Raw genomic sequence first — 17,654 nt, forward strand, 5'->3', positions numbered from 1 at the left:
GTACTCCTTGTATCTCATTAATTAGACCAATTATCAGTTGGTCATTTTAACTTCCTTAATTACTGTTCTCTAATTAATTAAACCAATTATCTACTTTGTATTCTTAACTTCCTAAAGTGGTGTTAGTTTTAATTGTTGAGTAATTAATTGAGTTATTACCTGAGCGAGTTAATTGTTGAGTTATTGATGGTCAATTTTTTTATATCTTTTTTTGTCAGTTTCCATTTTTTATTGCCTGAAATATTATAGAATGTTTATAGCAAATAAAAAATACAAACAAATTGGAATTATTGATGTTTAAAAAATAAATTTGGAAAAATGAATTAATTATAATGAAGAAAATTCACTTTTAGTCTTAAGATGATGCCTAAATATTTAAAGATACATCATAGTATGGAACTTAAAAAAATAGTAGAAATAGTAAAAGGATTCAAGTTTCAAGTAATAATTTACATGTTCTGTGCGAATCATAATGTTAGAAAAAAAAGAAAAAGTATATAATGAACCCAAAATTCTAGTCTTTTCTATAATTTAAAGACAGGATTTATTTTATTCATGGTATGAAAATTATCATTTTTTCACTTAATAAAATATTGATTTTTGTACCACTTGATGAAAATAGATCCTGTGTTTAAAGAAAAAACTGGAATATCCTCTATTAAATTAAAAACATATGCAATTTTTAAACATGAATTCAAAAGAGAAAAATATCTCGACACTATCAAAGAAAAATACTCAGAAATTGCTTTAGCTAAATTTAGAGTCTTAGCACACCAATTAGCCATAGAAACGGGAAGATACACTAACATACCCCTAAATGACTTTGTTAATCTTGTAACATGCAATCTATTGAAACTGAATACCACTTTTTACTAGTTTGTCCAAAATAGAGAACCCTTAGAAGTAAATATTTTAAAAGTTATTATTATCACTGGCGTAAAATGAAACAAACAAACAAACATATTTGGAGCTTTGTACCTTCTACTTATACTGAGCTTTGTACCCCCTCTTTTTGTATGGAGCTTTGTATCCTCTAATAATATGGAGGTTTGTACATTCTACATATTTGGAGCTTTGTACCCTCTACTTATACGGAGCTTTGTACCCTCTACTTATACAGAGCTTTGTACCCTCTACTTATACGGAGCTTTGTACCCTCTACTTATACGAAGCTTTGTACCCTCTACTTAATATATATGAAGCTTTGTACCCTCTACTTATACAGAGCTTTGTACCCTCTACTTATACGGAGCTTTGTACCCTCTACTTATACAGAGGTTTGTACCCTCTACTTATACAGAGCTTTGTACCCTCTACTTATACGGAGCTTTGTACCCTCTACTTAATATATATGAAGCTTTGTACCCTCTACTTATACAGAGCTTTGTACCCTCTACTATACGGAGCTTTGTACCCTTTACTTATACGGAGCTTTGTACCCTCTACTTATACGAAGCTTTGTACCCTCTACTTATACAGAGGTTTGTACCCTCTACTACTTATACAGAGCTTTGTACCCTTTACTTATACGGAGCTTTGTACCCTCTATTTATAAGGAGCTTTGTACCCTCTACTTATACGGAGCGCTGTACCCTCTACTGATACAGAGCTTTCTACCCTCTATATATATGAAGCTTTGACCCTCTACTTATACGGAGCTTTCTACCCTCTACTTATACGGAGCTTTCTACCCTCTATATATATGAAGCTTTGTACCCTTTACTAATATGGAATTTTGTACCCTTTACTTATACGGAGGTTTGTTCCCTCTATATATATGAAGCTTTGTACCCTCTATTTATATGAAGCTTTGTACCCTCTACTTATATGGAGCTTTCTACCCTCTACTTATACGAAGCTTTGTACCCTCTATATATATGAAGCTTTGTACCCTCTATTTATACAGAGGTTTGTATATTTTCAGGCAGACAAGTTATTGGAGGATTTTGAGCAACAGAGGGATCTAAGTCACACGATTGTTCACATAGACATGGATGCTTTCTACGCTGCAGTAGAGATGAGAGATGATCCAAGTTTGAAAAATAAACCAATGGCTGTTGGGGGTGACAACATGCTGGTAGGTTTCAAACATGGCAACATTTTTGTACGACAAAATGTCCTGTTTAACTTACTATTTAAGAACCTATTCATTACCTTAAACAGTGTTACATATTAAAAGCAAAAATATGCTTATTTATAGATCATGTGATATTCTTTTTTTTGGTCTTATGTAAAAGTACGCTGTAAATTAATGTATTTATTAAACATTATTTTGTTTCAGTCAACTTCAAATTATCATGCACGGAAGTTTGGTGTTCGAGCTGCCATGCCAGGGTTTATAGGCAGAAAACTGTGCCCCGAGCTTGTTATAGTGCCGTTAAACTTTGAGAAATACACGTCAGTCAGCAAACAAGTAAAATCTATCATCGCAGAATATGATGCAAACTTTTGTCCTATGTCTTTAGATGAAGCATATTTGGACCTGACCGAGCATTTAAAAAAACGACTATCTATGCCAGTAAAAGAAAGAACATTTATTTGCAGACATTCCGATTATGCAGATTCCAGGTCCCATTGTAAATGTGATTTGAATGAAATTAAAAGTGAATATGCCGAGGAAGATATTACGGTTGATAAATTAAATGAGTTTTTCACAAAATCTGAACATTTTCAAGTAGTTCAACAAGACACTGACTCAGCTAAAGCAACGAATATTGATAAGGAAGGGAAGTGTGTGGTGTGCCTTAAATGTAAGAAAGTGTTACCTCCCTTTAGACTTGTGACGTTTGGTATGAGTGATGAAGATACTGTTAACGAGTTGAGGACCAGAATTGAGCAGAAGACAACTCTTACAGCCAGCGCAGGTAAATTATGCTTTATAATGATAATAAATGAGACTAAAAAGTGTTGGATTAAAGTAAAACCCCACCAAAAATTAAAAGGAAAAAAGAAGACTAACTTATCAATAACTTTATACTTAGAACTTAACTTATCTATGTGAAAACTAAGAACTTATCTATGTGAACAACTCTCTTACACACCCTATTTAGAAAGAACATCACTGATGAAATGTCAAATCCCAAGCATTTTGGTATTGAAAAAAAAGCCTTCAGAAACGAGTGTTGTCCCAATATTATCTGACAAGATTGTTTAAAAGCTATCTAAAATAGATACGAATTTGATATTTTAATATGTTATAAACCCATATAATTGAAGCATTTTCACAAACATACATAGAAAAATATCAACAAACAACAAACATATGCCGTTAATACCATGGCAACTCTCCGAATCGCGGCGCACGTCAAAATTCAAAGACAGCGTTAAATTTATATAAGGCGCCTTTCTCAAATACTCTCAATTGCTTTCAACACAATAATGATGCAGCTTTACCCATAAATCGTCAATAACAGACTTATATCATTGGTTGTTAAAGTCTGTTGAATGTTTGGATGGCATACATTAATTTTTGCTACACACAAACAGCCGGCCAGGTTGCACCTGCTTTTAGCTTCAGGAAATAAGCGACGAAGATCGGTCTTCCTATTCATGCTTTCCTTATTTTCGTTTTTTGGAGTGTAGAACTCTGATTCCGTTCATGCCTTTTGTACACAAATGCTAAGGATATGTTTCTAAGCTGTTCCAATTTGTTTTTATTGTTGAAAATCGTAACATGTGTCATCTCGAAATAGTCACAAAACCTGAATGACCTGTTCACTGCGCCGCAAATTCTTCGAACGTCGCTATTTTCACTTTTCTTTTTTTATGAGATATTTTCATTTATCCGTAGGCTGTTCGTTTCTTACGTTATCCAACTAATTTTTTCTAAGATGATGTAAACGTAGCAGCAGAGGAAGCCAACTTGGCATTGTGCAGACACATCATCAGATATACGTTATTAATTTTAGCCTATTCTATCAAAATACAAATTATTTGACGTGTGCCGGTAACTCAATCCAATGTCGTTAATACTGAAAATGTCTAAGTAACTAGAGTAATTTTTTTGTAAATGATTTGTTATAATGTTAAATAATGACCTAAACAGTAATGTGTGTGAATTATTATCTACTAGTATTGGCGTTAAAAATGAACCATCTATAAAATTCGTCACGGACTTTTGGACAACCCTCGTATAAACTTAGAATTATTTGTTTATTCTCTGGATTTAACCTACCAGTTATTTTATCAATTGTCGTTAAGTCTAATTCTTTTGAATCAGATTCTTTACTTACATACAAGCTTATTTACTGTTTTTGCAAGTCGCACGTTTTACTATTTAAAGGGACTCCACTGAGGTTTTTTTACATGACGGGACTGAAAATAATTTTCCGCTATTTGTGTACAAATTGATTTAGGTCATATCCAATATGTTTATTTTGTGTTCAAATTTTCTGGTTATTTTTTCTCTCAAATTTGGCTAATAATAAAGAAGCATAAAAATCAATTTTCAATTTAATTCTGAATGTATTTCTTTGTTATCCTTTAGCAGATTTTTCCATTTTAAGTGTTTAACTTGATGTTTGTTAGATTTTCAAATTTTCTGATTTTATGCCTTTGGACCTCAGTGGAGTTCCTTTAACTACATTTTATACATGTATGTTAACATTGATGAAGTATGCAAAGTACAAATTTTGTTTTATTAAAAGTGGTAAAAATGTCTGTTTCAGGGATTGCACCGAACATGATGCTGGCAAAGGTTTGCTCGGATAAAAACAAACCAAATGGCCAGTACAAGATAGAACCTAATAGAGAAACTGTGATGGAGTTTATCAAAAATCTGCCGACCAGAAAGGTATGCTATATGTATATGATAAATGGTTCTTCAGGGTAGTGGTAAAGTTTTAATGTTTTAATTTACAAGACTTACCATTACTTTATCTTTGGTATTGGTAAAGCTTTAATTTTGTTAACTCGACTAATCGAAGAATAGGATGAGCTTTTGTACTCACCCAGGAGTCGGCGTCACACTTGTGTTATGTATGCAACATATTACATGTATATAGTTTGTATCTGACCAGTTGGTATTTCCAATATTATCATTGTTCTATTTTTAGAACATAAACTACATGTATGTACTAGAACGTTCTTAACTGTTGTAGAAAACTCATGCATTATATTTAGATAGAAATTTCTGGAATGATCTTTATTGGTGAAGTTGCTAGATTATGATTACTGTAGTAAATGGAAGACTATTCTAGAAACTTCTTAGTTAATATATATAAGGAGACATTTTTCATTACTCTTACCTTTTTAGTCATCAGTGATCTTTTAAGTCATCAATATATTTGGAGTATTATTCAACTTGGAAATTAAGTGATTTATTGGAGCTTGGATTATTAATTATTCTTGTGGATTTTATTGTGGGAATTTATTCTAAAGTGTTCTTGGATTTAACTTGGATTTAACTGTGCTATTGAAAAAGGATCATTCCAGGATCAGACTAGACATTTGTAATTTTTATTTGGACTTCAGGTATTTGTACACAAAATTTGTTATTTTGATTTTCTTTATTAATTTTTCTGTAATAAATTTGTTATTGTTACAAGTTTGTTGCTGGCTTTTCTTTCTCGTTACGCCTGGCTTGTAACACTTGATAAAGTTTTTTGTACAGTTATAATCTCTAAAACTACTAAAGGAATGAATAGGTTGAAACTTCACACACTTATTTGAGAGCATAAAAGATGGTCAGTGTCCAAAGCCCATAATTTTAACATGAATTTTGACAGAATACTGGCCCTTTTGGAACTTAGAAAATCCTTCATTATCCAGGCTCTTGCACTGTGAATAGTCAAGCACTCTGTTCTTCCGACAGCTCTTGTATTACAAGACTTCTCGATACTTTATCTTCAGGTCACAGGTATAGGTCTATAGGTCTATTTTTAATGTAACATTATATGACTTACTGATACTTTATCTTTAGGTCAGTGGTATTGGCAAAGTAAGTGAGGCCATGTTAAATGCAGTTGGAGTGTATACGTGTACTGACCTGTACGAGAAACGAGGGTTATTATATCATCTCTACTCACAGATATCTTTCAACTATTTTATGAGAATATGTCTTGGTATCGGATCAACTACTGTTGAGAGGTATGTAAAAGGTACATTTAGTCTCAAAATGCTAATATTTTTGTGTCGTCTGCTACAGAGTGCTAAGTGGTGAATTATAGGGGTCACTAGTCCATCCTTTGTCGGCACTAGGGGGCCATTTGACTTTATTGAACAAGACTACAATAGAGTTAATTCCAAAACAATAGAGTAAGAGGCCATTGGCCCTCTATTAAACAAAAGAAAATAAAAATAGAAACTACCCTTTATCCAATTCTGTTGCACGTCCATTTGTCACAATTTTGTCCGGACTGCTCTTTAAAAATTAATGGTGCAATTTTTACCAAACTTTCCAAACTGTACAGGAATAATAAACTCATTTGTAATTGTATATTTTTATTTTCAGGGACAGTGAAAGGAAAAGCATGAGTACAGAACGGTAAGAACAAATATATAGTACAGTATGATAAAACTTGTAAAGGAGTAAGAAATTTGGCTCGCTTAGAGGAAAAACAATTGTAAAAGTTACATTAAGATATTTGATAGTAAAATGTTCAGATGGCAATAGGAAAAGGTTTCTGAAAAAAAAAAACAACAACAATGCTTTAATAAATCTTTTGATAGCTCCTTAAAATTTGGTATTTTTTTCGTTTCCCATTTCTTTAGATTAAGTGGGACATCCTTGGCCAAGCTGTTAAGGTAACTGACATCAAAACACCTACCCCTCACCACTCTGTACTTGAAACTTAAAATTCTGTCATGTGAGAAAGTTATTCAATTACTTTATAGAAGATGGTCCTTTGTTGGACCCATAATAGGGAACGCAGCTTCCCATACATAGTTTATTCATTCTTTTATACAAATTAGACATATTAAGTAAGAATTTTATATACATAAATAAATTTCTGTGATTGAAATATTTTACTCAAGGATGAGCATAGTATATCTTTAAGAGTTTCAGATCAACTTTGGACATTATCACATTTGTGGAAAATGTAAAGAATAGTCAGAAATACGACTGTGCAAAACAGAATTGTTATGATGGCCTCAAATTAGATCAAAATCAAAATGTTAGTGAGAAGATAAGATTTCTTGTGAGGCGCTGTGTGTTGTTTCCCTTCCGATATGTACCAAAAAATATTTTGTTCTCATTTTTCTGAGCATTCTTGTTGATTCAGCACCCTTTAAAATAAAAGTTTAAATTCTGTCAAACTTACTGTAGATACATTGTAAATTTTGGAGAAATATTAAAGAGGAGGAATATTACATTATATATTTTGTATTTCAGAACATTTTCAGAGATAAACAGGCCAGCTGATTTGAATCAGAAATGTGAGGAACTGTGCGAGAGTCTATCTGAAGATCTCAAATCTGAACGATTAAAGGTTGATGTCTTATGTTTTAAGCTTGTCTTTTATAAAATATTTCTATATGTGACAGCTACCTAGCTAGCTTACACAACGTCAGTGGTTCTACTCAGGTGCCAGTATGTGCCTGAAAATTGAAAGTTGACTTTTTGTGTGCGTCTTTGCCCCATAGGCACACTATTCACGATATGTAACAAATGGTACACAAATCTTGAAAAAAATATTTCCTAACCCATCATGCCAAAAAACTTCAGTGCAGTCCCTTTAATTACATTGCAATCAATAATCTTGAAACCAGTATACACTATAACAGTGTAACTTTTTGTATCAATCTTACACAGGGTAAAACAGTGTCAATCAAGATAAAGACAGTGAAGTTTGAAGTACGGACTCGTGCACACACAGTTCGAGACTACACCAATGACTATAAAGATATATTATACTCAGCCATCGAACTATTGAAAACTGAGATCCAGAACTGCTCTCCACAACCTTTGAGGCTAAGGCTTATGGGTAAGTCTTGTTTGATTAGCAGGGGTCAAGTTTATTTAGTAGTCACTTAGCTCAATATAGAGAGCATAGGATGTGTAATCTAGGGGTGAACGGTTGAATTTTTTGTGAGGCGAAATTTCTCTCCGACAATCTATCTTGGACATTGAGCCTAATGGTCATTTGTCTCTCACTGCTTATTCTGATATCATGTTGGAATAGTAATTTCAACATTCTTTATCCGGAAAGAGAGAAGTGTTGAAATTCTCATGATTAATTTATCCTATGTAATAAATGTGAAGAATGTATCTTGATGGGAATTCATATGCTACTGAATTGGCCATTTTAAATTTAAATTATTTTTGATATATGAACACCAAGATTCTTTCTTCATTGGAATTTAATGTGGCCATTATAAACTCAATATCTGTCAATTTTTCAAGGTGTCAGGATGTCAAATTTACTGCATGAGAGTTTGTGTCGAGGGAAGAAGCAGAACACTATCATTGGAGCTTTCAAACGGCTTTCAAAACCTGCTGAAAAACTGGATACAAATGACGGCAAATTTAGTGTAAAAGATATTGGTGTTGTTAAAGCACCAGATCTTGCTATTGATGGATTACAGTCCGTAAGTTCAATAGATACACTTTCGGATAATACTGATGTTAATAGGGAGACAAAGGAAAAGTTACATTTGAGTCATACAAATAATATGTTTGGAACTTTTTCCGATAAAATGAATGATAATGAAAGAAATACAGATGTTGACAAAGCAAAGAGCAGTTTTATGAGTGGTATGGAAGATTATAATGAAACTAATCAGCTTGCAAAAGCTAGTGGAAATTTTAATGTTGGTGTTGTAAATGATACTAAAAGTGTAGATGAATCAAAGGAACCGATTGAAAATGCTTCTGAGAAAAATGTCCATGTTGGTATTGTAAATGATAGTAATGGTGTTGAAGATGTGGTTGAATATGTCTCTAAGGAGACCAAAGCTTTAACTGAAGAACCTGTCTCAGTAAATACAGATACAAGTGAACAATATAGTGATTATAGAGGTGATCTGGAGAAAGATTTACAAGATGGTCCTGACTTGTGTAAAGTACTAAAAGAAAAAAATGTGATGTCAGAAAATGGTGCATCTCAGGAAGAAGGTACTTCAAATCTTTATTCACCAAATGTTAGAAAAACTAGAAGTGGTGTCAAAAGGACGCCAGTTTCACAAACTAAACAAAAGAAAAGAAAAGGAAGGAGAGGGAAAGATACAGCGGTTACCTATGAATGTCCAGTATGTTCACTTAAAATTCTATGTGAAAGTTTAAACATCTTCAATGAACATGTTGATAATTGTCTTGAGAGTGATGTAAGTAGAAAACAAGATATTGATGATGACAAAACTGTGATAAAAGGTGAATCTTATGAATTAAAAAATGGTGATGACAGAATTGAAAGTGGTGTAAATAGAACTAAAAGTGTTGGTGAAGACAAAACTGTGATAAAACAATCTGATGAACCAAAAAGTGAAGATGAAACAATGGCAAGATCTAATAGAAACAAAGTCAATGCAGATATATGTGAAATTATCAAATTTGATAAATCAACTGGTTTACCAGAAAAAGAAGTTGAAGCTGATAAAACTGAAACAGAAGAAAAACATATCAGTTCTTTAGAGGAAGCAGAGACTGAAAGAGAAGTTACAGACTTGCCAGTACAAAAAGGAGATATTGAAACTGTCATCAAATGCAAGGATGACGTTACATCAACTACTGAAAATCATGAAAATATTGATAGTTTTACTAATACCAGACATGTAGATACAATTACAGTTGATGAACAAGTTCAGCAATTTAGTCTCAAAGACAAAGAAATGAATGTAATTGATTGTTCAAGTGGACTTTTAAGGTCAGTTGTTGTTAATCCTGTAGGTGAATTAAATAAAGAATGTAAAACGTATGATGTTAAAAGTGAAAGAGTCAGTGTTAATAAAGAAGCTGCTTCAGAACACATAAATGAAAGTGAAACGGTTACTGAAAGAACTCGTATAACAAATACTAGCATGAAAACCAAATCAGAAAGTGAACACAGAGATTATGAAAATAATGTAACAGTGAATGATAAATTATCAGGAGGTGAAGAAATTGGAACATATAATAAAAGTACTCATATTTATAGAACTGAAGAAAATGAGTTTGATTTCACAAAAAATATACAGACTAAAAGTTCTGAAACAAATGAAATGAAAAGTATAGATGACCAAAAAATGGTAGATTTAGAATCAACACATGCAATTCCTATAAGTCCTAAAGTGATAGTAAACAATAGTAAGGAACAATGTTTTGAACCAGAAAGGGTTTGTGCTGGTACAAGTCAGCAGTCAGATGAAAGATATGAGATGGCTAGGTCAGATGCTTGGGTCAGGAAAAATCTGCTACAAGTGTCTGATGAAATCGAAGAGCTAAATGAAAACAGTACCATGGATGATTCAGGTAAGATTTATAAAAACTCACCTGAGCAGTAAATGTGCATGAAGTGCTCATGGTGAGCTAATGTAGGAGTGGTTGTGCTGTGTAATTCATGCGTGTCATGCATCCTTAACAATTGGTTTTAAACAACATCTTATAAAGCTTCAAGGCCAATGTTGCTTTAACTGGATGGGAATTTTCCTTGCATGAAGCTCTTCCAAAGTTGTTTCAAAGAATTTAATATTCCATGCCGAATGCTGGGTGCCATGGCTACTGAAAGAAAAAATGTTTCTTAAATCCAGCATGGAAGGGCTTGAGCTTAAATATTTGGTACAAAAAATTGCCTATATAAGGTACAAACAAAGTTTTATCCCTACTGCTGAGCTTTTGAGTGCACAACAATAGAGTGGTATATAAACATTTTGTGCTTTATATTGAATAACAATTGTTACGCTTAATATTGATAAACATGTTTTGCTTAATCAGGGCTGGGAATCAAAACTGCGTCGTATCCTACAAAATGTAAATAAACGCCGCCATCTTGAACGAAAAACGTATGTTTTTGATTACAACTATTTTTGTTGGAAATGACTGAAAAACAGATATATGTATTAACACGCTACACTATTTTCCGCTTCGTTCGGTATATGTTGCTTGCACAACTATTTTGTAAAACATATGTTATAGCGAACTTGCAACTCGAAGCGGAGCAGAATTTTTATGAATATGTGTGGATACGACGCAGTTCATATTGCTTTATCTATCGTTTTTTCCTTCAAATCAATTGTATACTCGTTTCAGAGTTCACCATAAACTTCAAAATATGATTTTGCACCATTCACTAAAATTTCATTAAACAGAGATGTTTATTTTCCAAGAAAATAATGATTTTTACGAAATGATACGACGCAGTTGAAAATAAACTATGATACAACGCAGTTGTATTTTCATTGCAGCCTGCATATTAAATTATAATAACGTCCAACAACATTTCTTGTTTACAACTTAAGTCAAAAGCAGAGGTCACTCATTGGTTCCACGAAAATGGAAAATGCAATAAAAATTCTATTAAGGCTTCATTTTTCGGTCGCATTTTTAGTTCCTGTCATAAGCATCTACAAATTCCGAAAAGCTGTACCAAATGCAATATACATTGAAGCACGTGATCGCACACCCATATGACAACGTGTTCTAGTGTTGCCATAGCATGCTTATAAACTTGTTCCCGTGAGTTCGAAATTGGGGTGGTTACTTTTTTCATTTACAGAATTTTGATACAAAATTCAACATTCCAGGGTAACCTCTCCTGGACCCTGTATCAATCAGGAATGACCTTTGTTTGTTTGTGTTTTTTTTGAAATAGAAAAATAAAGAATTACAAATTTTGTAAAGGCCTCTTGCTATCTGAAGAGAAGTATGCACAAATTGCATGCCTACCTTTGTTACTTATAATTAGCAAAAATGTCCGTCAATTCCGTTATTATGTCTTTTACGTGCCGAATTTATTGTATTCTGTGAGAACAGATGAGCTTTATTATTTGAAACTGAACATTTAATTTTTAAAATTATATTATAAATGGTTAAGCTACGATATATTTTTACAAATAGGGTATGCGTTTCGTTCAGTCATTTTATGTTCAGCGCCGCGGAACTTTACAGCCGATTTTGTCATATTGCATTTCTTTATCGCCGATGAGAACAGGTCTACGAAATGTGTTTTCTATTTTTTGCACTAAAGTATTATTCTTCTCAGTAAAAAAATTCAAATTTTCAAAATCGAGTTACAAATGATAAAACTACAAATTATTTTGTTAAGAAGGTGTCCGTTTTGCAAAGGTATTTTTAGCTTTGCACACAGATATGTACGACAGGATGTTTCAATAGTATTGAAGAAGTTTTCAATATATTGAAGAGAAAATTTAGGTCAGATTATCGCATCGAATTTTTCACAGACTAGAGACATGCCATCTAAACATACCTTCAAACTTAAGTGTGATTTTTATTTGAAAATGAATTGCCTGAAAAATTAAACAAACTTTTTCAGAAAATGACTTCAAAGAGGATTACCCCCTGTTTACATTGAAAATTTCTCTTCTATTTGCACCGACATATCAAAGTAAAAATAATCTTAGAGATTAAGGAAATATTTCATTTCAATAAGAAAGTTAAATGTTATTGTCTTTATAATTAATTCAAATATTTATAATCTTAAAATTACACGCCCGAAGTTAATAAAAAAACACACTAAAACTGCTTATTTGTACAGCTGACGTTAACAAATTGTTGAAAAAAATCAGACAGGTGTTCGACCGAAGCAGAGCTGTTTATGTTTACTGAATTCAAATCACTTGAACTGAACTGCTATGAATTCAAAAACCACCAGGGACTTTTGATTCTTTCGTGTGGAAACCTATCAAGCTAGTTTCAAAATGTCGATGGTTCTCTGCAGGTGCAACATTTTGCCTGAAATAATACACAAAGGCGCACCTAAGGTCTTCGCCCCCAGTAAAGCTAATGTGTAGAGTGAAAGTTTGACAACAAACCTAAAAAAAACAGTCATTACCCAAAACATGCAGATCCACAGTTTACTTAGAGTGTAGCAAGCAAAAATAAATTCAGGTTCATAGACTTTATTATTTTTTGCCAAAAAATAGGGATAATATTGAACATACAGGAAAATATAAGAAATTATTTAAAAAAATTATGATAAATTAAGTAGCATGTTCATGTTTAACTGTAAAGTAGCTTCCGCAATGTAAACTTTCGAATTTAATGTTATATTGAACATGACAAAATGTATTCTAAATAATCAAAAGCAACAGAATATCGCTATACACCGCAAATAATCTGGGTTTTTTATCTAGCGCAAGTGATTATTCCATAAAATATACATATATTGCCAAAATTATCCCTGTTGAAAAGACTGCCAAAAAAATACAACTGCGTCTTATCATATTTTATTTTCAACTGCGTCGTATCATTTCGTAAAAATCATTATTTTCTTAGAAAATAAACATCTCTTTTTAATGAAATTTTAGAAAATGATGCAAAATTATATTTCGAAGTTAATGGTAAACTCTGAAACGAGTATTAAATTTATTTGAAGGAAAAAATGATAGATAAAGCAATATGAAGTGCGTCGTATCCACACGTTTTCATAAAAATTCTGCTCCGCTTCGAGTTGCAAGTTCGCTATAACTTTTGTTTTACAAAATAGTTGTGCAAGCAACATATACCGAACGAAGCGGAAAATAGTGTAGCGTGTTAATACATATATCTGTTTTTCAGTCATTTCCAACAAAAAGAGTTATAGACAAAAACATACGTTTTTCGTTCCAAGATGGCGGCGTTTGTTTACATTTTGTAGGATACAACGCAGTTTTGATTCCCAGCCCTGTTAATATCGATATATATTTTTACCAAGTTTACCATTAATGTTAAGCTTTGAATGACCCACATTTACTGAGTCAGGATTATGTCTATGAGGTTTTTGTTAAATCTTTTATCTGTTGATTTTTCCATAATTAATAATACTTAGTTGATTATTGTACAATATATAGAGGATATTGAATAAGTGTAGGTGCAATACTGAATTAATTGAACAAGTTGAATGAAATTATATTACACAAGCCTCTGGTGCATCTTTACACTATGTTTATATAACTCAGATAACATCATGTTAAAAAATATGCACGGTTGTGCAATGCCATTTTTACTGAGTCACATAATCGGCATGGGTATGTGATAAATCCATTTAAGCAAAAATCAATAACTTTAAACTCTTGAATGTGTATTTTAGATGATGACGAGGAAAAAGAGGGGTCATTACTGGTTTGTCCTATATGTAACATAGAACAGAGATCAGCTGACTTGACTGAGTTTAACAGTCATGTAGACATGTGCCTTAGTCGCAGAGCTATATCAGAAATACTTAAGGAGCAGAAAAGTAAAGATAGTGGATCCTTGAAAAGGTAAATCACAGTTATTTGAATTTTTAACCTGCTGGAACCAGTATTGATTGGTTTTTGCCTCCACCAGAGAATCAGGCCAGTCTGCAGTGACCAAGCTTTATACTGTTAGAAGCTCAAATTTTTTGTATTTTGATATTATAAACTCTTAAACTTTAAATTGACCGTTCCATATTCAATTTAAGGTATCCACGACATAACTTTAGCAGGTATATATTTAATGAAAATATCAAAGTACAGTACTTAATATAAGCCGACCTACACATACCTTAAAAGGAAGAGCATCGGTTTTTAACCAAGGATTGCTGGTTCATACTCCAGGCAAGCATGACAATTTATCTCAGACATTAACTCTAACAGTCTAGCACAGCTGATTTTAAAAAATCACAGCTGCTTTAAAAATCATGTCGGATTAGCACCTGGTCACTTGTGGATCAATTTGTAATTACTGGTTAGGTATCAAGGGAAGCCTGAGTAAGGTAGATCGACTGCTGAGATACGACTGAAATATGTGAAAAGTCAAACAAGCAAAACTTAGTAAATATAGACATCTTTGTATTTATTTACTTCTTTTAGCATTTTTTTCTGCTGTTGTTTTTTTATCAACAATTTCTGTACTGAATCATAATACATGTCTGCTTTTTTTTCCTACAAATATCTTTATTATTTTCAGGAACAGGGCTGCTGAAACACCAGGGTCAGCAAAATCAGCAAAGCGACGTAAAACAGCAATGCCAAATATTTCCAAACCATGCAGGAGTATTGCTTCTTTCTTCCAAGAAAAATAGCCATTCACCTGCATAGAGGATCAGATTTGCTTTCCAGGAATCGCAGTTTCGATTTTCAAGCGAGGCGAAATTTCTGTGTGACAATTGGTCTCTGACATTGAGTCTTTTAAATAGACATTTGTCTCTTACTTCTCACTATGAAATGTTGCGGAGAAGTTTATATTTAATGGTTGTTTTTGGACAAAAGTTGATAAGGTGGACCGGTTTCGGTGATATGACCAAAAATGTGTTCAAGTTGATGTTATAAGCAACATAAACAAGAAAATTGTTAATTCTCATTGTATACATGTAAGAGAATGTTATCATAGGAAGGTTAAGTGTGTGTTTTAAGAAAAATGCTAGATCAGCAGTAAATATTGACTCTTAGATGTTTACATGATTTAAAACTGGGACATGATATAATAGGACAAGCAACTAGGTAAGTGGTCTTTTATTGGTATACAATTGTTAGCTGATTGATGGAAAAGCGAAGTTATAAAATTGTAAATCAATGCTATTACTATGCCAAATTACTGTGAATTCACTTAATTTTGTGGGCATGAAATTTTGTGGTTTTGTCATAAAAAAAACAAAAAACATTTTCGTGGGACTGTTTATTTTTCTAAAAGGTAAAATGTAAATAATGTGATGCAAAATAATCTTACAGCAGGTGAAATGAAATTTCGTTCAATCTTAAGTTTGTGGATGGACCTATCCACAAAAACCACTAAAATTAGTTCCTCATGAATAATAATGATTTTGCAGTACATTGATAAATTTAATGCCTTGTGTAAATTTATACAGTATTCTTTTAGAAAGTTACTGTCTTTTCTATTGAAATATTTTCTAGCAAAGGGACACAACTTATGCAGATACATTTGAAAACTTTAATTGCCCTTCTTCCCTTAGCACTGAACATAAATGCCTTTTAGAAAATTTTGGCAAATATGAAATTGCAAAGGCTTTAAAGCAGTATGTACAGATTTATACCAATTTTCTAAAATTTCTTAAGTTTTAAAATGGCTTTCTTTGTAGAAATAGTTTCTACTTTAAGGTTATTTCGATTGATCTAAATTTATTGTTTATTTAAACTTGTAGATTAACATTTTAGTTATTGGCAAGGCAATTAAATGCAATATACCAATGCTAATTTAGTAAATGTGTTGATATGGCTGAATGGTTAATGGGTAAGACTAGTAATTTAAGACTTGCTGACTATGTAGATTCAAACCCTGTCAAACGAAAAAACGGTTATATCTGTGGCATTTGACTTCAAACAACTTGCCACTCACCATGTCAGTGAAGTACAGCTATCTTATACATATGGAGTGTCCGTGACAGAGTGGTTAAGGTTGTTAACTTCAAATCACTTGCCCCTCACCGTTGTGGGTTGAATCCCGACAGGGCCTTTGATTCTTTCATGTAAGGAAGCTATCCAGCTAGCTCATGGAATGTTGGTGGTTCTATTCAGGTGTCTGTTCATGCCTCCACCAGTAAAGCTGTGCCGGTGTGATGTGAAACCCAGTTAAACAGACAAAAAATCTGTGCTTCTATCAGGTACGTTGCCATATTACCTGTGTAGTGTTTGTGTTATTCAACCCCCCTCCACTCTCTCAAGAAAATATGAAATAAGATAATTAATAGAACTTGCAATATAGAGTTTATGTTTACTTTCAATCATTGATTAAAATATTGATTTTGATGTTTTTATATTATTTTGTATAAGAACTTGTTGTTTTGTTGTATTGAAATGTACATTAAATATTTAGAATATGTGTACATTTTAGAAATGAAGACATGTAGTGAAATATTAGAAAAATATTTTAATTATTATTTTTACTGTTATAAGATTTATACCATTAAATTCATTTATCATTCACTTTTGTTATGTTATTGTTTTTTTCCACAAATGTTGCCAGTTTCATTTTCACTATTAAGTTATGTTAGTAAAGTTATATTTATTAATTAACAAGTGTTGTCAGATTCATTCTATTTATTTTCTGTGTTGTCACTTGAATTTTGTTGTGTTCCATATTCATTATTTTAAAAAATCTTGTTAGTTCCAATTCAAGTATTAAAAAGTGCTGCCTGTTCCATTTTGATTATCATTTAACAAGTGTGTCAGTTCTATTTTGATTCTCATTTAACAAGTGTTGTCAGTTCTATTTTGTTTATTAGAAAGGTGTTGTCAGTTCTATTTATTTTATAATGTCACAAGTGTTGTCAGTTCTATTTTGATTATCAATTAACAAGTGTTGTCAGTTCTATTTTGATTATCATTTAATAAGTGTTGTCAGTTCTATTTTGATTATCATTTAATAAGTGTTGTCAGTTCTATTTTGATTCTCATTATACAAGTGTTGTCAGTTCTATTTTGATTATTAGAAAGGTGTTGCCAGTTCTATTTTGGTTATCATTTAACAAGTGTTGTCAGTTCTATTTTGAATATCATTTAACAAGTGTTGTCAGTTCTTTTTTAATTATCATTGAACAATTGTTGTCAGTTCTATTTTGATTATAAGAAAGGTGTTGTCAGTTCTATTTTGTTTATTATTT

General features: G+C 32.2%; 1 protein-coding gene across 1 annotated transcript; it reads left to right on the forward strand.

Moving 5' to 3' along the window:
• Window positions 1–1,041: 1,041 nt before the first annotated feature.
• Window positions 1,042–16,977, forward strand: LOC132717095 (DNA polymerase kappa-like). The gene is made up of 11 exons (XM_060700494.1): window positions 1,042–1,047; window positions 1,925–2,077; window positions 2,282–2,864; window positions 4,668–4,792; window positions 5,921–6,087; window positions 6,452–6,484; window positions 7,334–7,430; window positions 7,754–7,925; window positions 8,345–10,387; window positions 14,163–14,334; window positions 15,005–16,977. The coding sequence occupies exons 1-11, from the start codon at window positions 1,042–1,044 to the stop codon at window positions 15,117–15,119; spliced, it is 3,666 nt and encodes a 1,221-aa protein (XP_060556477.1). The 3' UTR covers window positions 15,120–16,977.
• The last annotated feature ends 677 nt before the right edge of the window (window positions 16,978–17,654 follow it).

Source organism: Ruditapes philippinarum, unplaced genomic scaffold (assembly GCF_026571515.1).
Source record: "Ruditapes philippinarum isolate M1 unplaced genomic scaffold, ASM2657151v2 ctg12354_1_1_1_1, whole genome shotgun sequence".
Lineage (NCBI taxonomy): Eukaryota > Metazoa > Mollusca > Bivalvia > Venerida > Veneridae > Ruditapes > Ruditapes philippinarum.

What these genes read in the sequence shown, in the direction of transcription:
- LOC132717095 (XM_060700494.1), top strand. An exon ending in AAAAGCATGAGTACAGAACG is followed by an intron (nt 6,485 to 7,333) that starts GTAAGAACAAAT and finishes TTTGTATTTCAG; the next exon opens with AACATTTTCAGAGATAAACA. An exon ending in GATAGTGGATCCTTGAAAAG is followed by an intron (nt 14,335 to 15,004) that starts GTAAATCACAGT and finishes TATTATTTTCAG; the next exon opens with GAACAGGGCTGCTGAAACAC.